This window comes from Martes martes (genome assembly GCF_963455335.1).
Source record: "Martes martes genome assembly, chromosome: 9".
Classification (NCBI taxonomy): domain Eukaryota; kingdom Metazoa; phylum Chordata; class Mammalia; order Carnivora; family Mustelidae; genus Martes; species Martes martes.
The window spans coordinates 42004490-42026566 of NC_137896.1; the positions used below are offsets into that span (position 1 = coordinate 42004490).

Below are 22077 nucleotides of genomic sequence, written 5' to 3' on the forward strand. Positions count from 1 at the left end.
AATAGTACTTTTTTCTCAGTTCTAATAGTACTTTCAAGCCTGTGTTATTTGGTGTATTGTTGCACAGAAGTTAGCTTTTTAGGATCTCAGCTGTTGTATTTTCACTTTGTAGCTCTACTTAATGATTTCAGTGTCCAGGCCAAAAGCATGGGACCAAAGGAAAGGAACTCAAAGCCAGCTACTACCGAGGCCTGAGTTCAAACACCAGTTTGGATATACTCCAAGTGGTAAACATCAGAAGGGTTGTTTTGAGATACATGGGATCAATAAAATAAAATTCAGCTCAGTAACCCACTAAGAAGCAGGTGGAGTCTGTGGCCAGCTCTATAGAAATAGAATCAATAACACTAGGACTTTGAAACAAAGATCATTTCAGGTATTGGATATATAGAAGATAGAGAAGAATCTGGGAGCCTGAAACTACAACACCCCCAGAGAGCACTGGAATAGTAACATTATCTGTCCTTGGGACCTGGCCTGTCATGAAGGTCTTAGTCTTATTTAATGAGAAAACTGAACTTGGGGGAGAGGTACAGGTGGGGAGAAGGAAGCAGTTCATGTATTAAATACAGACTTTGTATTGTGTCTTGACAGTCAAAGATTTTAAAGCTTACAATCAGAGACCGCAACATAAATGCTTTTCCCACAGCATGTTTTTCATTCTGAGTAGTAGCTGAAGGAGAAAAGAGACAAAAATACTCTGCCTTTAATACATAGTTAAGTGGATATTTACCCATCAGAAGTAAACTGTGACTAAAAGAAATTATGAAGCTGTTGACTCCTGACACGAAAAAATCAAATTGTGAGTGAAGTCCTAATCTTTACAGTTGATTTCCTTTTAGTGTAAGATATTTTGGTCGCCTAAGTATAGATACTCCCTGGAGTCTGTTAGGGCCCCTCAACTCTGCTTAATAATGATCCATTGGGAATCAATCATGAGAGACCATGATTCAGTGGTTTAAATGGATAGTTTATGTGGGATTCTTCTATAAAACTCCTCTGAGCTTAATTTGGTGAAGAGTAAATTTTATGCAGCCATGATTTTTATGGCAATCAACTGAGTAAATGAGTCAAACAATTTCAGGTTGAGTGACTTTTACTTTGAACCATTATTATTACATGGTGGGTAGGAAGAATAAAAATACGTGTCCTAGACTACTGCTGTCCCACAAACTTTTTATAAGGATGACAGTATTCCATATCTACTATTCAACAAAGCAGCCACTAGTCACCTGTGGCTGTTAAAACTTGAAATGTATGAATTTCAAGTGTGAATTAACTGGATTTTTAATCTTATAGCTTCCTGTGGTTATTGGCTACCATATTGGATAACACAACTAGGTCTAGATTAATTATAGGAATGAAGAATATCACAATTACTTATTTCTCAATTGTATAGATTTGTTGCCTTTCTGTGGAAGAGGAGGACAACATATTATTAACTGTTATTTGTATAAGTTTGTAATTTTTTATGGCTTCTCTTTTTTTTTTAAGATTTTATTTATTTATTTATTTGACAGAGATCACAAGTAGGCAGAGAGGCAGACAGAGACAGAGAGGGGGGAAACAGGCTCCCTGCTGAGCAGAGAGCCTCATGCAGGGCTCAATCCCAGGACCCTGGGATCACGACCCGAGCTGAAGGCAGAGGCTTTAACCCACTGAGCCACCCAGGTGCCCCAGTTTGTAATTTTTTGACAAAGGACTTCAGAAAAAAAGACTGAGAGTAAGTAGAGCAATGACTAATTCCAAATAATCCAAATAGAATCAAATTTTGGTTATAGGCTTGATCAAATTATTGCTAAACAACCTCTTTAAGAAAATTATTATTCAATTGATTTATTGAATTTGCTTTTCACTAACACGTCAAATGAGTTGTTTTAATTCTTAATTTTTTTAATTATAAAAGTAATACATGCTCACTATAATAAACTCAAATACCCAGGTAAATAAAAAGGAGACACCCACCACACCATATCTAAAATTCCCATTCCCCAAAGATAATTGCCATTAAATGTTGAGAGTCTTTTTTTCTTTGATCACATTTAGAAACCAAAACTTTTCAGGTTAAAATGATGGCTTTGAATCTCCTTTAGACATAAACACGGAATTCACATCTTTGTAGCAAACATCAGGTTCTGCAACATCAAGTATGAAGTCACTGGAAGTTGTCTGAGGCAATACTTAGGGATCATAATAGCCAAAAAATATTGGGAAATAAAAAGCATTTTTTTGAGGGAATATGATCAGGGGAAAAAAAAAATCATGGAATAAGGCTTAAATGAGAGCCAAAGGACCATGGAAGTTAAAAGGTAGAATTCTTTACAGAACAAAATTTGAGGTATGGAAAGATTCTTTTAAAAAATAGTTAAGATTTTGTAACAAAATCCAAATTATTCCCATGATTACATCCTTTGACATTATTTTCATTTCTTATGCTTCACAAAGAATCATTTAAAGCACCTGGCTTAGTCAGTCCTAATGGCAGAGGTCACAAATGGGTGACTTGGACTTTGTGTGTCTTGCAGTGTTTGTAAATTTTTTATTTATGCTGTCACTGCCAAATTACATCATCCATATGTACATGTACTGAATATAACTCATATACATATGAACTGTGTATACAAACATATATATAGTCCCTAAATATAAAAACCACTGCATAGTTTTTTCCTTGAAAAAAATCAGAAAATTGACAATACCCTTCCCCCTTCCCATATGGCAACAATTTAGACAAAGCATGAGTTCTCCATGTTGCCCTAATCACCACCACTCTAATCTAGCACAGATCTGATTGGCTGTGCTCATGTGTATGTCCAGGTTGGGCTTATGGTCACTGTCTGACCTGGCAGACCTGACTCTTCGTTATGTATGGATCATTCTTCCTCAACACGAAGGACCGGGGCAGGGTGTCATAAAGATGGGAGGCCCTGGTGTGGGTTTAATGTCCTGGGCCAGCCCAAAATAGCTAGTGGTTTGAGCTCTAAGCCAGCATTCTGGACCTTTAGTCAGGTTTTCTTTCCTCCCAAAATAACAAAAGGTTCATTCCAAAGAGGAGTACCACTCCTACAACATACACAGAACTACTTCGTTTTAATCTGGACTGGGAATCAGGAAACCTGGATTCCACTTCTGCTTATTCACTTTGGACAGATAAAGGTAGATAAACTGTCCTTATGTCCCAAATCAAATAGGAAAAACACTGCTTCAGTTCATAGCAGTTTGTGAGATATAGATCCTATGGAAAATGGAAATGCTGTTTCTAACTTATTTTGAACATTGAACTTGTGTTTTTTTCAGAACTTAATTTATGTGTCCACTAATCATCTGGTCACAGATGATTTTTATCTATTAATAACCTGATAATTGCTCTGTCCATATACTGGAATGCGAAATAGCAGAAACCATCCTGTCTATGCTGGTACTTTCAGCATAGACTTTACCACACTAATCAGTTCATGAAACTCCACATTCTGAAAGTGGCCACGGTCAGTGAATTTGTACAATTTGGTTTCCAGCCTATCAGCCACTTCCTGTTGTTCCTTCCAGGGAAGGAAAGGATCATCAGTGGAGCCAAACTGTACAATGTGAGGGCAGTTGGCTTTGATCTTCTCCCACTGCCAGGGACGGCTGAAGTATCCTATGGGGAAAAAAACATACATATATAACCTATTACCACCCATGGATAATTTCCATTCTAGCCACTGTAAAATACCTAGCAAAGACCATAGTGGAGACACAAAGATTCAGTGCCTACGTGCGAGTTAGAAGTCCTTAGTTTTCAAATCTGTAGAGCTTCATACCAAAGCCACTTGGGAAGGGGGAGTACATGGCTCAGATAAAATCAGGGGTCAATGTATTAGGAAGTGGTCTATCACCTCTCAAAGGGCCTAATCTGCATCTAAAGAAGGGCAGTAAATGTTTCTCAAATGCTACTAAAGGTTTTTTTAGCCTATCCAAAAGCCAGTGTGTTTAAACTGAACAAGCATCCTTGTGACTAGAGGAAGGGCTTTTCTGTATTGGTTTCTGCCTTCAAACTTACCACTGGCCCGCTCGTTTTCATCCCCCAAGTCGGAGGTGTATGCAGACACTAACACAATAGCATATACTCGGTGTGTTTCTGCATACCTGAAGAAAAAGAAATGATGTCAGCTAACACTTACGTGTTAAATCTGACTGCCAAAAAGTAAAACAAAACAAAACCAAACCTGAAAATTCATTTGATTCAGCTTACAGAAAGCAGGTGCTATCACTTATTGAGTTTAACATGAAAATTAGGAAGGAAACTGCAGAACTACAAGCCCAGTGTTAATGGCTTACCCTTGGCCACTTGGTGAGTTTCTACTCATTTTTTCAAGGTAGTCCAAACCTCTTTGGTAATCCTTTCCCAAAAAAAACATAAAAAGTGTAATCATTCTCTTTGATGTGCCTATTAACCTACCTTCAGTGTGCATCAGCATTGCTTTGTTGGTCAACCTGTAGATTCAGCCCAGAGCATCTGATGCAGAGGCTTGATACAAGGCCCAGGAATCTGCATTTTAAGGCATGACACCTTCTCCAACCCAGATGACAAATACCAGTGATCTGTGAACCATATTTTAAGAAATTCTGTACCATGATGGAAATGTACGTCTTTTGCCACACACTACATTGCATTGTAGTAATTGTTTGTGTCATATTATATCTATCTTCTCCAATAAACCTTCAGTTCCTTAAGGGCAGGTGTGAGTCTCCTTGATCTTTGTGACCCTGGTGCCTAGTATAGTGCCTGGCAAACAGACACTCAGCTATTTGCAAAAGGTTCTGCTCACTCAGCAAAGACTAGGCTAGGGAAAGATGTGGAGTGGTCATTGTTTCCAGAGGCCTTTGGACCAGGAAAGATTTAGGGTTGGTATTTTGTTTTCAGCCTAAACTTTTTGCCCAGCCATTTGTTGGTTTGGTTTGGTTTTGTTTTCTTTTGTGAAAAAAGGTGGTTTGAATAAAGCATGGGCACAGGACCCATGGGCAGAAAGAGCTGCTGTCCCAACATTTGTTTTGAAAAATTTCAAACCTAGAACAAGCACCTATTCATTTATTTTAACACATTTCACACCTAAACATGTCAACATGTATCCCCTAAGAACAAGGTAGTCTCATTTATCCGCAGTGCCATTATTATAGATAGTGCATTTAGCATAGAAACGGTGATACTATCTGTATTCATTTTTTCCCAGTTGTACCAAAAATGTTCTTTAAAACTGCTTTTCAATCCTAGATAAAGATCATGCACTGCATTTGGTTTTCATGACTCTCTAGTCACTTTAAATTTTTTTGTTTTAAATGACATTGACATTTAAGACTTTAAGCCAGTTGTCTTGTACATCATCCCCTAAACTGAATTTGGCTGTTTTCCTCAAGATCAGAGGTTAGAGTTAAACATTTTTGGCAAGAATACTACATAGGCAATGTGTCCATCCCACTCTGTCACGTCAGAGACACACAATGCCAGAGTCCCTTTACTGGTGAGATTAAGTGTGATTACTTAGGGTGAGTGCTATCAGATATCCCTTGTAGAGACAATTGTCCCCTTCGTGAATAGTAAGTAATCTGTGGGGTGGTCCTCTGTGACTCTATCAATCTCCTGTTCCCCTACAGTCTTATATCCCATAGTTTTGGCATCTGTTTTTTCCTTGCCTACCTTAACTCTAGAAGTTAATTTTTAGAAGGTTGCAAACAATCCCACAGTAAGTTTCAGGGATTTTTTAAAAGAAGACACAACTTTAGTAGCCAATGGCCTGAGAAAAATGCAGTGGCCTTGGGTTGGTACAGATTTCAGCATAAAGGGATTTCTTCATTTTCCAGACAACCCCCAGCAGTTCATAAACATTAGGACTATACAGAAATTCTGTAGCTCCACATTGGGAAGCATTATCTCAGAGCCTTGAATGGTGTGGCAGAAAGATTATGGAATCTGGCAAGGTTCTCTGACAAGCAATTCATAGGACACCCTGAGCAACTGCTTGGGCCAAGGGGCTACACAAAAACTATATTCCTAGCAAATATGGAAGAAACTCAACCCTAATATGCTTACTCAGCCAGTAAGTCCTATCCTCTAGGCCTTATAAGCTTAAAGGGAGAGAGACCTGATGTTCTAACTAAGAGCATCAGGGAAGCACCATGAATCCTAAGGACTTGCAGGGGGGTGGGGGGAGGTACGGGGGAGGGGGGGTGGCGGGGAGGTAACAGCCTCCACCCTCCAACAAATATTTACTGAGCACCTACCATATTCCAGACACTCTTCTAGGTGACTGGTTTCAGTGTCAGAGTGAACAAAATCCCACCCTCACAGAGCTCATATTTCTATTGGCTGGAGACAGACAAATAAACAGGACATCAGGTGGTGAAAAGTGCTATAGATAAAAAGGGGGATACTAAGATATAAAGGGGGTAGGAGCCAGCAGGGTGAAGTTGCTGTTTCATCTGAAGTGACTAGAGAAGGCCTCAGTGGAAAGAGACATTAGAGACTTAAAGAAGAGAAAGCCATACAAGTAGCTAGAAACAGAGTATTCCACGTAAAACAATGGCAAACACAGGCCTAAGGCAGGTGCACACTTGGCATATTCAAAGAACTGCAATGAGGTCTGCAAACCAGCTGGAGCCCACATCGGGGGAGAATTCAGCAAGGATCGCACCTCATGGCTGCAATGGCCCCAGAACTGTGTCCTATGATGATGGTCTTCTCATCACAGTGCAGCTCCGCCTCCATGAAGGGCAGCCAGATGCTCTCTCGAGCTGTAACTAAGGTTCAGGGTAAAGAAAGAGTGTCATTTGATAGGACAGTCTTAGAGTCTAATCCTGTCCCACCTTTCTAATCAATGACTACTCAGCACTTCTCAATTTAAGAACTGCAGGACCAAATGGGAGATGGGGCTGTTTTAACAGAGCCAATGATGTACTGGCTGTTGTTGCTCTGTTGCTGTTTGAAAGACCCAGATCCACAGTGTTGTTCTATCTATCTATCCATCTATCTATCTGATTTTGCTTTTATTTTTCACCATGTTCTTTTAAGAAAATGCCGAGGAAATAAAAATATAACCCTGAAGCTTTAATGTGAACTTTCAAACTTAAGAAAAAAAACTCTACACCACATTCTCAAATTCATACGCACATATACATATTCTTTTTTCCCAAGAAAAATTTCCTGAGACAGGTCATAGGCACAGTCAGAACAAAAGTGGCAATGTTACATTTTGAAATATTCCAATCTCCTATAGGTGCTGTAAAGTTTTATCATATCTCTGTCTCACATGAAACACCCATAAATTTTGCCTGAAAATATCTGTTGACCTCGAGAAGGGAAAATCGAGTGACCTCCAAAGTTGAAAATCAAATTTTACCAAGCCCAGGTGTTTTCTTGATCCTTACTAGAATTTTCTAGACTATTTTTTGGTTTACACCCTTTTCCCTAAACTACTTGCCACCATTCATTCTTAGGTATATATTCCCTTTGGCTTCTCTGGTATGATACTCTTGTTCTCTACCAGGAAAATGGTAAGATCAAAACCCAACAAGATGAGGCTATTTAAAAACATGTTTAGAACTTACTTGGGTCAGGCATGTTTTTAGCCAAACACTGGAAACCAGGTATCTATGATATGAGGGGGAAAAAAAGCTATAATAAAGATCTTAATTACAACGAATACTTTGCTAATAAGAAATGAGACACCTGATATGATCTTTATCAATTCAATAAATATTTGCTTATATTATGAAATAAAGTGAGGATTACATATGAACACACAATATGAAATAAAATGAGGATTACATATGAACACACAATCCCTCTAGTGATAAACTCCATCTGTCTGTATTTCTATATGTAGCTAGCTCTGTAGGTCTCTATATACAGAGACCTATATCAGCATTTATATATCTTCGTTTATTGCTGTAAACAGATACTATAGAGGTATCATGAATGAATGCATTCTAGACAAACTGACTGTAGTCAGTTTGTGTCCCAGGGATTAGGTAAAACATGGTACAGAAACATGGAAGAGAAAGTTGGAGATCCCACCCTCTTGGACAGCTTCACCCCTGATATTTTTGGTTTGTAGCTCTGGCCTTGGTTTTCAGCCACAGCCCTGGAACTTTATTCTAGAAACATACTCTAGAGCTCTAGAGGATGGCAATCCAGGAAGCAGTCCTATTGCCTGGTTATGGAAGAAGTTAAAAAAAAATCAAGATGCACAAGACAACCACTGCTGGTCATTTTCATAAAGCTCATAAAGAAGCCAAATTAAATATATTGTTCAAAGCACATAAGAGGGGAAATGAAAAAGATTTCAGGATGGTAGGGAAATGGGATGGGGGGGACATACATGTGGCTTCAAAGGTATTGTTAATGTTGCAGATTCTAGTTTGGTGAGGGAGCCTCAGGTATTCATTACATTATACTTCATAATTTGCATATATGTTACATACATTTTTTTTACATATCAAATATTACATATTATGTTTTAAAAATCAGAGGCAGGGAGCAGAGAAGCAGATGTACAATCATCTGAACCAGGGGCAGATGCAGGAAAACGGAGGGGGCTCTAGGAAGTGGTGCCTTGTACTCTTAGTGCCTGAGCCCTCAGAGAAGTCTTCCAAGCAGTTTCACCCACCAGAATTCCGACCACTAGTACTAGAGTTCGAGACAGGGCAGCAGGGAGAGGCATGAAAACACACTGGCCTTTGCTGAAGGGGGAGTGTTGGGGTGGGGTAGGGGCTGGGGAACACACGTTCCAACTTCAGTCCTCCGAGCCCTCCATCCCTTCCGTCCCCTCGGGCTCCAACCTGACTTCCCAGAGCAGCCAGACGTGTCTCTTACCTGCTCCAGCCCCTTCTTCACCCAGCCGTACCAGCCGTGGGTGGCCACATCGCCGCCTCCGTTCCCGGGAACAATAACTGCCTTGCTTGGGGAAGCCATGAGCGCAGAGGGTCCGGTTTCACCCAGTAGCCAAACCTGTATGCGGGGAGCCCAAGAATGAATCCGCTGAGGAGTCTCCGCCGTGGCATTCTGGGAATTGTAGTTCTGGGAGCTCGTGGGTCTGCTCGTTGACTCCGGCGGTACTCACCGCACGTGGCGGCCAAAGCAAACCCGGGAGTTTCCATCATATGTGAACCACCTTCCGCTTGCCTCTTATGCTAGTCCTCTCACTGTTATGCCTGAATAATGGGTCCGTGATTAAAGGAGTGAGACGGATACAAAGCGAACGTCAAGCAAAGCTTTATCTCGCGCCAAGCATCAAGAATCAAACTGGCCGGCCAGAGCCGCACCTCTTACAGAGAGAGGGTGACCCCTCCCTGCTTTCCAGACTAACTTTTATAGAGCAAAGGCCATGTGGTTGGGCCTGGCCACACACAGGTGGCTAATTGAATTACAATTCACCCCACAGTAGCCATGGAAACTGGCCCAGCACCTTGGTAGCTAGGAGACAGTATGCGCCCCCACTGATCGGATGTCTCCACCTGGCCTGACCCACCCTTGTATTTGTGCTTTGTTACCTGAGGCTGGTTTCCGGGACTTGTTTTAAGTAGGTCCCCTGGGGGAAGGGGAGCAGGGACAGTTTAAGGGTTAAACAACAAAGTTATCGTTTAACCTCAATGGAAGCCTCTGGCTAAAATAAAAATACAAAATAGGTCCTTACACTCACCACCTTATTTAGGACAGGCTGTGACATGCCCAGAATTTGTTCTCTCTTTACTACAATTACGATGTATTTCTATAGGAAAGTGTGTTTTTAGTTCCAATACACAGAAATAACCTATTTATGAGTTGAGGACTCCTGAAATTCTTATTATTTTTCCTTCTCATTTCAAAACAGTTGTTAGTACAATAGTTACTGTCAGCCCTGATTGTTATTTTTCATCGCTTTAAATGCTGTCTTTTTAAAAGGTGCACATGGATAAGATTCATACTCAAACCAATTTAGAGACTGGGGAAACTGAGGTAGCAATGAAGTAGTGTACCACCTATTATTATATGCAGTCCTGAAATTTTAGGAACCAGTCGTGCCTCACAGATATATCCAAATCTTTTATTTTTCTTAAAGATTTTGTTTATGAGAGAGAGAGAGAGAGAGAATGAGCGGGGAGGGAGGGGTAGAGGGAGAAGAAGACTCCCGCTGAGCCAGGAGCCCCACATGGGGCTTGGTCCCAGGACTGCAGGATCACTGAAGGCAGCCACTTAACCAACTGAGCCACCCAAGCATCCCTACTTTTATATTGAGGTGGGCAGAAGTGTGTATGTGTGGTTATAAATGGGAGTAAACATGCGGCACCTCTGTAGCTCAGTGGGTTAAAAAAGTGGCTGACTTTGGCTTGGTCATGATCTTGGGGTCCTGGGATAGAGCCCAGAGCCAGCTGGTCTCCTGGCTCAGCGGGGAGTCCGCTTGTCCCTACGTCTCCCTCTGCCCCTAATCCCCTCATGCTCTCTCTCTCAAATAAATCACTAAAATCTTTTAAAATAAAGAAACCAAATAAATGGGAATGAACAGGAAAGTGCTTCTTCCTTGCCCCTCCCATGGACTTACTCACTGTGTACATGACAGGTATTTCAGTATCTGTTACTGAGGAACACTCTCAGGCAGTTTATTTTTTGAACAGGCACAAGCAGGTGATCAAGGATACACTGTCTCACCACCACGTTCTTTAGGAAGAGCCAGACATACTCTTTTTTTTGTGTGTGTGGTAGCTTTTAATTTATTCTAATGCTGTTATTTTTTGACATACTTTTTTTTTAAATTTTTTATTTCTTTTCGGCGTAACAGTATTCATTGTTTTTTCACCACACCCAGTGCTCCATGCAATCCGTGCCCTTTCTTCTTGAACCTCAGACTCTGAATTTTCTTTAAAAGGTCAATATTAGGGGCACCTGGGTGGCTCAGTGGGTTAAAGCCTCTGCCTTCCGCTCTGGTCAAGATCCCAGGGTCCTGGGATGGAGCCCCACATTAGGCTTTCTGCTCAGCAGGGAGCCTGCTTCCTCCTCTCTCTCTCTGCCTGCCTCTCTGCCTACTTGTGATCTCTATCTGTCAAATAAATAAAATCTTTTTTAAAAAAAAAAGGTCAATATTATTGGATGCCTGGGTGGCTCAGTTGGTTAAGCTGCTGTCTTCTGCTCAGGTTATGATCCCAGAGTCCTAGGATCGAGTCCCGCATTGGGCTCCTTGCTCGGCAGGGAAGCTGCTTCTCTCTTCGACTCTGCCTGCCTGTGCTCTCTCTCTCTCTGACAAATAAATAAATAAATAAAATCTTTTTAAAAAAAAGTTCAATATTACTGAATTTTAAATGTAACCTTATTCACTTCGGAGGGATGAATAACTGAGACAACACCATGGATTGATCTCAAAATAATAGTGCTGAGTGAAAGATAAAACTAGACAAAAAAAGAGAACATACCATATTATTCCACTTATTTAAAAGTATGGAAAATGCCAGCAGTACAAGGAAACATTACACATGCTCATCATCCTGATTGTGGTGATGGATGTCAAAAGTTAATAAATTGTACATTTTAGGGCACCTGGGTGGATCAATTGGTTAAGCAACTGCCTTTGGCTCAAGTCATGATCCTGGAGTCCCAGTGATGAAGTTCTAGAACATAGGTGAGGTTCGGTAGGATGAGGTGTGGAGCCGACGACCAAGAAAGAATTCTTGAGACATCTTTGGTGCAAAATGGTGGTTTATTAAAGCATGGGGACAGGACCCGTGGGCAGAAAGAGCTGCTGCCCCGTTATCCTGAGGAGTGGCTGATTATATACACAGGAGTTGGGTAGGTGAGAACAAAGGGGATGATGTTAGTCTCTAAGGAATTTTGGAAGCAAGGTCTCCAGGACCTTGAGGGGCTAGCTATTGTTGGGAGAAAGGTTACTTATTACTAGTAGTAAAAATCTTCTTGTGAGACCCTTTAGATGTGTATCAGTGGGCCATATGCTTGGGAATGATTCTCGACACTATCTTGGAGATCTAGAGATAAAGTTTCACATTTCTCCTATCAAGTGTCCTTGTTAGTGAGATTTGGGTTTAGAAGAAATTTAACTTTACTTAGGGCTTGAGGAACTGAGTTATTTGCCTCTGGAAATTGTGCTATTGTTAAGATAGCTTCTTTGTTGTAAATCTCTAGGACATTGATAAACCAAGAGAGACTCCTGTCTTGCAGGATTGTGATCTCTGTAAGTTAACTATTTGTTTTCCTTTTAGAGCAGACAAGGGTGCCTAAGGAATGTCACACATATTACCCAGGGGAGTGGGTGGAGAGGGGGTGCAAGGTGCCAGCTTTTGCTTTGTCCTCAGCAAGGCTTCTGCTCCCTCTTCACCAGGATCCAGTCCCACATCAGGCTCCCAGCTCAGCGGGGAGTCTGCTTCTCCCTCTGACCTTTCCCCTTCTCATGCTGTCTTTCTCATTCTCTGTCTCTCAAATAAATAAATAAAATTTTAAAATATATATATATTGTACACTGTAAATATGTGCAACTTACTGTGTGTCAGTTATACCACAATGAAGCTGTTTAAAATTTAAATATAAATTAAAACAATCAACAGGCATTTCTGTAGCCTAGAGATTGCTTGCTTCATGGTGCTTTTTTTTCTTAAAGATTTTATTTATTTACTTGATAGACAGAGATCACAAGTAGGCAGAGAGGCAGGCAGAGAGAGAGGAGGAAGCAGGCTCCCTGCTGAGCAGAGAGCCCAATTTGGGGCTCTATCCCAGGACCCTGAGATCATGACCTGAGCCAAAGGCAGAGGCTTAACCCATTGAGCCACCCAGATGCCCCTGCTTCGTGGTTTTTAGCTCAATAAACAATGACATTCCATTAACAGGAACTGTGGGCTGAAAAAGGATCTATCCTTCCTTAAGATTTAAGATTTGTCTGTCTTCTCAGTCGCAAGGTAATTGGCTCTTCCTTTGAGAAGGAGAAAAATAAGGTAATGGCCTCAACTGTCATCTTTCTCAGATTGTTTTTGTCAACAATGATTGCAAAGATTATGTACTTACACATAAATCCACCTTGTTTTCTTTTTTACTTTCTATCTCTTGGGCAAGCATTTTTCTGAGCTTGTCATTATCAAAGAAGAAATAGCTTGGTTTCAAAACTAAAATCATTTTTATGAATCAAAAAAAAATGAAAATGCACATTTATGTCTGGTTTATAATTTGCTAATATTGAAAGAGCCATTCTTAAGAACTTGACAAAACCATTTTCATTTTTTTTAAGAGTTTAAGTAATCTCTACACCCAACATGGGGCTTGAACTCATGAGCCCAAGATCAAGAAGAGATGGATACTTTACCAACTGAGCCAGCCAAGCACCACTCATTCTCATTTTTCTGACAGACTCAGCCATCAGCCTCTATGGCTCTCCTAGTATTAGTATTATTGTTTTAACCAATAAGAAAGGAAAATATAAGGAAAGCTTCTTTGGAGTCCTGAAGGACATGTGGGAGGTAAGTGAGAAAAGAAGGGAGGCAACCAATGATGTGGAAATGTTGGGGTTTAAAGCAAAGGGTCAAGAAAGAATTCTTGAGATGTCTTTGGTCCCCAAAGGTGGTTTTATTAAAGCATGGGGACAGGACCCATGGGCAGAAAAAGCTGCCCTGAGTTTGTGAGGAGCAATTGATTATATTTGAAGTTGGAACTGGGGGTTAGGGATAGTGTAAGTCTCTAAGGAATTTTGGAAGCAAGGTTTCCAAGACCCTGAGGAGGCTAGCTATTGTCAGGAAAAAGTCAGTTATTACGATTTAATAAAACCCTAGCCATGAGACTCTTCAGATGTATATCAGTGGGCTGTTTGCTTGGAGGATGATTGCTAAATAGATCTTGGGTGTAGAAATAAAGGAAGTTTCCAAAGGAATTTTTATATGTTAAAGGATCTAGGAGGTTGGGATAATGTTAAGCTAAGATTGACTTTTGCCCTTAGCAAAGTATTAACATCCAGGCTGTTGAGTTCCTAGAGGAAGGTCACTTTACCTGTTTCAAGGACTCATCAATCAGCTGTAAGTAGTAAGGAAATTTTCATTCTTTCCTTTTGCCTTTGTTCCCCCCATAAACCAGGTTGTTCTTAGCAGTGTGGAGGGCATGCACAAGGGCACAGAGGTGAGACAGCAACATAGGCTGGGAAAGACAATTGGTTCAGTGCTGTAGAATTGAAGTAAGTAGATCATGGAGGCCCTTGTACAGCAAAATGGGGCATCTACTTTATCCTGTAAGTGACTTAAAGCCAGGTAGAGGTTTTTTGGTTTTTTGGTTTTGGGGTTTTTTTGTTTTTGTTTTTTTGTTTTTTTTGCTAGGTAGAGTTTTAAACAAGGGATGATCTGGGTCAGATGTGTGACTCTGAAAAGTCTATCTAGCAATCCAAGTGAGATTTGGGTTTGACAAAATTTGGGGAGAGAGATCATTCTGGGGGGCTGTTATAGTAAATGAACAAAAAAGAATGAGGGCTTGAAATAAGTAGATAGATGGAACTGAGAAATAATTAGAATTAAAAAAATGAACAGAACCAAGTGATTCATTATTAGTTTCAGGTTTGGGGTGTCAGAGATGTAGGGGAAGAAAAAACATATTTTCCTTCTACCCTTCTAGGTTCTTGGCTGGGACTCTGAAACAAAAAACACATGAACAAGAGAAAAGCATACAAATTGATTTTTAAAATTTTTTTATTTATTTGACAGAGATCACAAGCAGGCAGAGAGGCAGAAAGAGAGAGAGGAGGAAGCAGGCTCCCTCCTGAGCAGAGAGCCCGATGTGGGGCTTGATCCCAAGACCCTGGGATCATGACCTGAGCCGAAGGCAGAGGCTTTAACCCACTGAGCCCTACAAATTGATTTTTTTTTTTTAAGATTTTATTTATTTATTTGACAGATACAGACCACAAGTATGCGGAGAGGCAGGCAGAGACAGAGAGGAGGAAGCAGGCTCCCTGCCGAGCAGAGAGCCCGATGTGGGGCTCAATCCCAGGACCCTGAGATCATGACCTGAGCTGAAGGCAGAGGCTTAACCCACTGAGCCACCCAGGCGCCCCTACAAATTGATTTTTAAGTATGTTTTACATGACATAGGAGCCTTCATAAAGAAATGACAACCCAACAAAGCAGTTAAACCAGATTGTTTTTATGTGACGAAGAGTGGTAGGTCGTGAAGAAAATTCAATGGGATAAAAAAATATGAGCTAAGGGTAGTAAGCAGAAAGAAACTTAGCAAGGCCTGTTCATTCTGATTCCTCTCATCCTCTAAGGGAAGTATATGCAAAACTACCTCCAAAGGGTGAAGGAGGCATAAGACCAAAGAAAAAGCCCAGTAAGTCCAGCTTAACAAGAGCTGATTTACTAAAGGGACTTTAGTTTGGGTGGCTGCAAGATGAGTAGATCTCTGCAACCCCACCTCTCAAAAGACTTGCTTTTTTTTTTTTTTTTTTTTTTTGCCCTAGAGGCAGGGAAATATGTCCTGGGAGACCACCCCCAGAGGAAATGTTTGAAAATAGTTGTGTCATGTCATAGTCATAACTCCAGAGCCCGTCAAGGATGTCATGCCTCAAGGGTGTACTCAAGGGTGGGGTTAGACAAAAAGAAGGTGTGTGGGGGCAGCTATGCTGAAGGCTTCAGGTTACAAAGAGGTAGTCATAGTGGATTCACCCAAGACAGTGCTAGTCCAGCTCACACAGCGCCCTTCTGTCTGCAGAGGTAACAGATGTCTCCTCGTGGTAAAGGGAGGGCACTTTTCCCATGAAGGTCTTATTTCCCATGAAGGCCTGTTTGAAGGGAGACAGGAGAGGTCAGTGGGGCCTTCCTTGCACCTACCCTCTCTCAAAAACTCTCAGCTTAAAATATTCAATATGCCAACATGTCATATTGTGGGGTGGCATGTGTTGAAACACATCAGAGACAAGGAAGGACTCTTTAGTTACTAGGAGAGGAATGGTATCTCCAAGTGAAACAGAAAGTACAAGAGATAGGTTAGTTTAAGGCAAGGGGAGCAATGAATTCAGTTTAAAAGATAAACTGGGGCACATTAAAATTCTAAGAGCTTATTTGAGCAAAATTCGGTTAGAATCAAACAGGACCAAACCAGAAGTGGTTTGGAGCCCTCTGCCAATAGGAGTCAGGAAAAACACTTTCACAGAGAAGGAATGGAAACAGAAGAAATTAATTGATTGTCCAGTTGGCTCATCGTGATTGTCTATCCTTGGTGTTTTGATTTCATAACCTCGAAGCATTCATATGCTTACATTTTAGTTTGCTTATTAGACTGCCATAACCTTAGAGCCACATCAGTCTAATGGCCTTCGTGTTCAATCATCTTAACAGGACATATGGAGACTGAAGTGCCAAGAATATCCAGAGATATCCAGCAGGTTGTTGCTGAATATATGACTCTCACGTTGGATAAGCATGAGCCAGAAATACAGAAATTAGATTATAGATGATGAATAATACGTCACGAAAATTAGGAAAGATTTTGAAATAGTCTTTTAAGAGTTTACTGGGTGAAGTTCCAAAGAATGCTGAGCATTTTTTAAAGGACTCCCTAGGGCCATCCGATTATAAGGGGTGTGTGCCTTTATCTTTGACTAAGCTATTTCACAACTCCGTAGAGACAGAAATTAATTTACAGAAAACTGATAGTGATGAAGGCTAGTTGGAAGAAAGGCAGGCAAGGACAAGCTCCCCATGTCCCCTAAGAGGAAACTACCCTTAAAAGGATTTTACGCCGTCCTGGAAGGAGCCCTCCACCCTTTCCCACATGATCAATGACAAAAACCTGATTGGATGACAGGCGCCTGGAGGAAACTAGATTAAAACTCAGTTGGTTAAGCAATTGACTGCTGATTTCTGCCTAGGTAGTGATCTCAGGGTTGTGGGATCCAAGCCCCCTAGGGGTGCTGCTCTCAGTGTGGAGTCCACTTGTCCCTCTCATTCTGCTCCTTGCCCCTCCATACATACATAAATAAATAAAATCAATTAAAAAAAAAAACTCCCAATATTTTAAATGTGTGAGATTGTATTTAAAATATCCTTCTCATAAATTTCCAGTACTGAAAGAATCCAGGTTCAAATAAACAAAGCAAGCCTTTGGCAAATGATACTCTTTTAATGTTTGATTAAAAAGACACAGCTGTCTTTTCTCAGTGTAAACCATAATACAAATATGTGTGTATTTTGAGTTTGTTTCCTTACTGAGAGAAAAATTAGTGCAAACTTCCTAAATTTATTCAAGTTTTATAATTTATAATTTATATTATATATATAATGTAAATTATATATAATTTATATTACTCTGACGTAATGTTTTAGGAACTTGGAAAATGTAACTTCTTTCAACAAAACTGAATAATTATTCCGCAAACTTTTCATATTAAGAGTAATTATGTAAAAACAAAGAGTAATTATGTTTCACGGTACATGGACTTAAAACTATTTGGTATTCTGGGGCACCTGGGTGGCTCAGTCAGTTAAGCGGCTGCTTTCGACTCAGGTCATGATCCCAGGGTCCTGGCATGGAGCCCCACGTGGAGCTCCCTACTCAGCGGGGAGCCTGCTTCTCCCTCACCCTCCGCTTGCTCTGCCTACTTGTGCTCGCTCTCTCTCTTTCTCTGTCAAATAAAAAAAAAAAAACCCTTTTAAAAAGAAACTAATTGGTGTTCTGTAATTTAAAATTGTGTACTAATATTAAGTTGAACTAATAGTAATCCTTGGATGTCTAGACACGTTCTAAGCATAATACTAAGTTTATATAGCTTTGTTTCTTATTTTTATATACTACAGAAAGGCTGTACTTCTGGGTCAGATTAATAAACGTGCTCATTTTTGTCGCTTATAAAAAGGTGTATAATGGCTGTGATGGTTGTGGAAAGCAGTGCGCTATAGAGTTAGCGGTTTTGTTAGTCTCCTGGGATGCCTGAATATGACAGTTCTCAATTAATCACCTTCTCGTAGATGGATGACAGAGACAGACACGCAGAGAGTAACTGCATTGGCGCCATTCCCTGCAGAGAACGCGTATCCAACAGAGCGAGCGAAAGGAGGAAACCTGGTAATAACTTAAGGAACCATTTCTTTACCTGTCGAATTCCCTCGTCTAGCGCAGACGACCTCACTCTTCCATCGCCCCGCCCCTTCCCGCGCTGATACCTTTTCCCGGCAAGCTTCAGTTTCCTCCGCACGGGGTCCCTCCTTCTTCCGGTGCTTCACGTCATCATTCTCGCTTCCCGGTAACTAAGGCGATGAAAGGGACTTCCTACTTAGGCGAACGGAAGTCATATTGGCTCAGCCGAATCCCTGAGGCGTGCAGGCTGCACCTAGGAAGCAATACGGCAGGCACTGGAGTTTTCTGAAGGACAAAGGTTTAGAGATGAACGTGAAGGAACTTAGGATCTGAAGAATTTTGGTTTCGTTGACCAAGGCACGATTGTATTGCCCTTCTCCAAGATGGCGGCACGGCTTCACTAAAAGTCTTGCTTCCGCTCCTCCGCCGGAGAGGCCTTCTTTGATTGGCCAGCGGACGGCGCCGTGGAGTGACGCACAGGGACGCTGACCAGTTGGCTGAGAGCTGAGCTGGACTTGGCGGTGGGAGCCGGAGTGGGGCGCTAGCAGCTGTGGGTGCGGACGCGGCCAGGTGACGGGCTCCTGCCAGGTGAGTGGGAGTGCCGGTGATGGGGGGCCCGTGGGCACGGACAAGAGTCTCTATAGAGACCGAGTGGGTGCTATTGGGACGAAACCTTCTTTCGGCGGGCAGAGGAACTTAGGGACTCAGTGACCCAGGGGTCCGCTGAGGGTGACGCGTTCCTGGTCTGGCGGTGCGACCGGCCGGTTTCTGGCTGGGGAACCCTCCGAATCGCGGGGTGCGGAAGGATTCAACCTTTTTTCAGTTGAGTAACACGAAATGTGGGTGAAATGACTTCTGGTTCGTGGCAGCTGGAAGTAGGACCCAGGTCTTCCGACTGCCTTTCAACCATTAAACTTTGCTTAAACTTGTCCACTGTGTTCTGAAAGTTATGCTTTGATGGGATGAGCGGTTCAGTTTTTCGTGTATGTGTGTGTGTGTGTCTTTTTTCTTTTGGCAGATACTGCTACGAAATCTTTAAAGTTCTTTTATTCACTCATTCATTCAGCTATTAACCTCTTCAGATAATCTTTGAGGGTATGATGTGAGCCATAAATTGACCGCCCTAGAAAAATGCACATTAGTTCATGCACACAATTTTGCATACAATTTGAGAAGATTTATTGACCCTCTGAAGTCCTCCGTTGGTTTTGTGCCCAGAGTTAAGAATCCATGCTCTAGAAGAAGTGAGGGGGGGAGGCAGTGGGAAATGGAAAGAGTAGGTTTTAATACGTAGCTGCCTGGGGACATTGGATGGAGCCATTACCTTTTAATAATGAAGTGTTTTGAATGGGGAAACAGTTATTTAATGAAACCTTTAGAGGTACTTGCTGAGAATTGTTACATTACAACATGCTTTTATTCCCACTCAGGTAGTTGCAGAGGTGGGTCCTATGTAAAGGCGTTTAAGTATCCTGCCTTTGCCAGAAAGAACAAATACATGCCTTAGAGTTTCAGTTGGAGCCAACATTTGGAATTTTTGTGGTCTGAGTTGTGTGTAGTAAACTAATTGTTTCATTTACCTTTCTAGCCATATAAAAACCATTTCCTTAGTCTACATTATTTACAGTATGTATGGCGCCTCTCATAATAACATAGAGACAGTTTTTCAGCACTGCATAAAGTGAGCACTAGAGGCTACTAAAAATGTAGATTCTTTAATTTGCCTTTTTTTCCATTTTTCATGAGCGGTTTGTTCCCTTGAACTCTAAGTGGCTGAGATGTGTGTTAGCCTTAGCCTAGATTTTAGGATGTAAAAAGGATGTATGAAGCACTCAATGGAGTTGGCATTGTGGGAGTTTGAAAAGCTTAGTCTAAATGGTTATTTTATTAGCCATAATCTTTTGAGGCATGAGCATAAGCAACCATGGTGAAGAGAGAAGTCTTGGTGAAGGACTCACTCAGCATGGTAGCAAACCTAGCATTGTAATTTTGGTGATCCCAAGTAGAAATACCTTGGCTGAGAACTGATGGTGGATTACGAATTGGATTCACGTATCAACATCCGGTTCTTTTTTTTTTTTAATATTTTATTTATTTATTTGACAGACAGAGATCACAAGTAGGCAGAAAGGCAGGCAGAGAGAGAGAGAGAGAGAGAGAGGAGGAAGCAGGCTCCCTGCAGAGCAGAAGGCCCGATGCGGGACTCGATCCCAGGACCCTGAGATCATGACCTGAGCCGAAGGCAGAGGCTTAACCCACTGAGTGACCCAGGCGCCCTCAACATCCAGTTCTTGTCTTCACAGTTAACAAGGAGAGGAAGGGAAAGGGCACAAAAATGAGATCACTTGGAAGGTAAAATTTAATACAGTGTTTGCTTTACTAAAGCACAGAAGGAAGGGGATTAGGGCAGGTGGGGGGGAAGGTAGTGGATGCTGAAACAGGATTTGAGACTTACTCTTGGGAAAGGGGAACTAGAATTTGCTTGGTTGAGATGTGTGATCTATGAGAAGGTTTTCATTAGTATTCAATTAACTTGAAGCTTAAAAATGATCAAATAATGGTAAACTCCCCACACCTTTTATTTATTTCTTTAAGTGCTAGAGAGAGTTGACAAAGGAACAATAGTCAAAGATAACTGTGAAGTTATTTGGCTTTTGGGGGTCAAAGGGAAGAGAGATGTCATCCTACAGTGACTGGTTCTTCTGGACTAAGTGTTTAAAAAACATTGTGTTAGGTGACTGTCTTCTTTTTTGAAGTTTAGTTTGGGAATTTCACATAAAAGTACAACTCTATCTTCAGTTTCTTTTTAGACTATGGCAACGTATCTGGAGTTCATTCAGCAGAATGAAGAACGGGATGGTGTGCGGTTTAGTTGGAATGTGTGGCCTTCCAGCCGTCTCGAGGCTACGAGAATGGTTGTTCCCCTGGCTTGTCTCCTTACTCCTTTGAAAGAACGTCCAGACCTGCCCCCTGTACAGTATGAACCTGTGCTTTGTAGCCGGACAACTTGCAAAGCCATTCTCAATCCACTTTGGTATGAATTCTTTTTAAAACTAGTGAAAAAGAAGAATACAGTAAATTATGACATTTACATGATTTCATAAAAGTGACTCAATTTGGGCAAGTCATCAGATTTGAGTAGAGAAGTGAATGGTGAGATTCTTACAGTGAATGCTTATAAAGTCTCCCCAGTATCCCTTCCGTAAAATTGGAACCTATGGGAATGAAGTGGAAACAAAGGGAAGGGATTTGAAATTTGCTTTTTTTTTTTTTTTTTCTAATTTCAGTTTGTTTTTGGCTTAACTGTAAATTATATTGGTGCTTTTTAAAGCATTTTCCAAAAATGAAAAACTTTAAACAGTTTTCTCCTACTTACCTGGTATGGTGATGCTGTGGTAGAAGAAATCACAACTCTTAATGATTGTTAAGTGTAATTTTTTATACCTGAGGTGGTGACCTATATTTCTCTTAAGTGTGGGCATTATTTGAAAGAACTTTTTAAAGAGGTGACGAGTATCAGAAATACTCTTTAAAATGTAAGATTTTTATATGAGGGAACATTTTTTATTACATTCCCCTTGCTTTTAGTTAATGTACCCATATGTACAATGCTGCTCTTCTTTTGAAGAGCTAGCCTTGCTTGTTAATTTTCTGAGTGTAGAAAGGGGGAAAAGAAGCAACTGAAGCATTATCTTTAACCAGTTCCAGGAAGTATATCAACCCAGAAGCATGCCTCCCAACTTTTTCAAGTGAGCTAGGTGAGGTGAAAGTCAGCCATATTTTTCCTGTGTGTGCTTTTAGTATTGAAATTTAGTAGTTTCACATATCTGAACAATAAAGATGTTAGAAAAATCACACAGATTAGTTAAGATAATAGGGCAAAAGAGAATAACCTATAACTTATATAAAATCATGAAATTTTAAAGATTTACTACATCTTCACTGCCGCTGTAGGGAAGAAATTTTTGGCATACTTAACAGCCAGACTCTTAACTGCAGTGGGCATTTTGTATACCTGC

At 41.0% G+C, this 22077-nt stretch overlaps 2 protein-coding genes across 3 annotated transcripts in view; one reads left to right on the forward strand and one right to left on the reverse strand.

The window, feature by feature from the left end:
• Window positions 1-1515: 1515 nt before the first annotated feature.
• RBBP9 (RB binding protein 9, serine hydrolase) lies at window positions 1516-18156 on the reverse strand. Its single transcript, XM_080814298.1, has 6 exons — window positions 18075-18156; window positions 8849-8983; window positions 7582-7624; window positions 6669-6774; window positions 4040-4125; window positions 1516-3637 (listed from the first exon to the last, which is right to left on the reverse strand). Exons 2-6 carry the CDS (start codon window positions 8945-8947, stop codon window positions 3411-3413), a joined length of 561 nt encoding a protein of 186 aa, XP_080670424.1. The 5' UTR covers window positions 8948-8983; window positions 18075-18156; the 3' UTR covers window positions 1516-3410.
• Window positions 18157-18529: 373 nt separating this feature from the next.
• SEC23B (SEC23 homolog B, COPII coat complex component) overlaps window positions 18530-22077 on the forward strand; it is a 45111-nt gene continuing 41563 nt past the window's right edge. Inside the window, exons 1-2 of one of the 2 annotated variants that reach the window (XM_080814767.1) lie at window positions 18530-18646; window positions 20858-21092. In XM_080814767.1, coding sequence (XP_080670893.1) covers window positions 20872-21092 — 221 coding nt within the window. In that variant the 5' untranslated portion in view covers window positions 18530-18646; window positions 20858-20871. The remainder of the gene's footprint in view (window positions 18647-20857; window positions 21093-22077) is intronic. The other variant, XM_080814768.1, reaches the window with a different exon arrangement.

What these genes read in the sequence shown, in the direction of transcription:
- RBBP9 (XM_080814298.1), bottom strand. Translation starts at nt 8,947, where the DNA reads ATGGCTTCCCCAAGCAAGGCAGTTATTGTTCCCGGGAACGGAGGCGGC. An exon ending in TAAAAACATGCCTGACCCAA is followed by an intron (nt 6,775 to 7,581) that starts GTAAGTTCTAAA and finishes CCTGAACCTTAG; the next exon opens with TTACAGCTCGAGAGAGCATC. An exon ending in TGAAAACGAGCGGGCCAGTG is followed by an intron (nt 3,638 to 4,039) that starts GTAAGTTTGAAG and finishes TTTTCCCCATAG; the next exon opens with GATACTTCAGCCGTCCCTGG.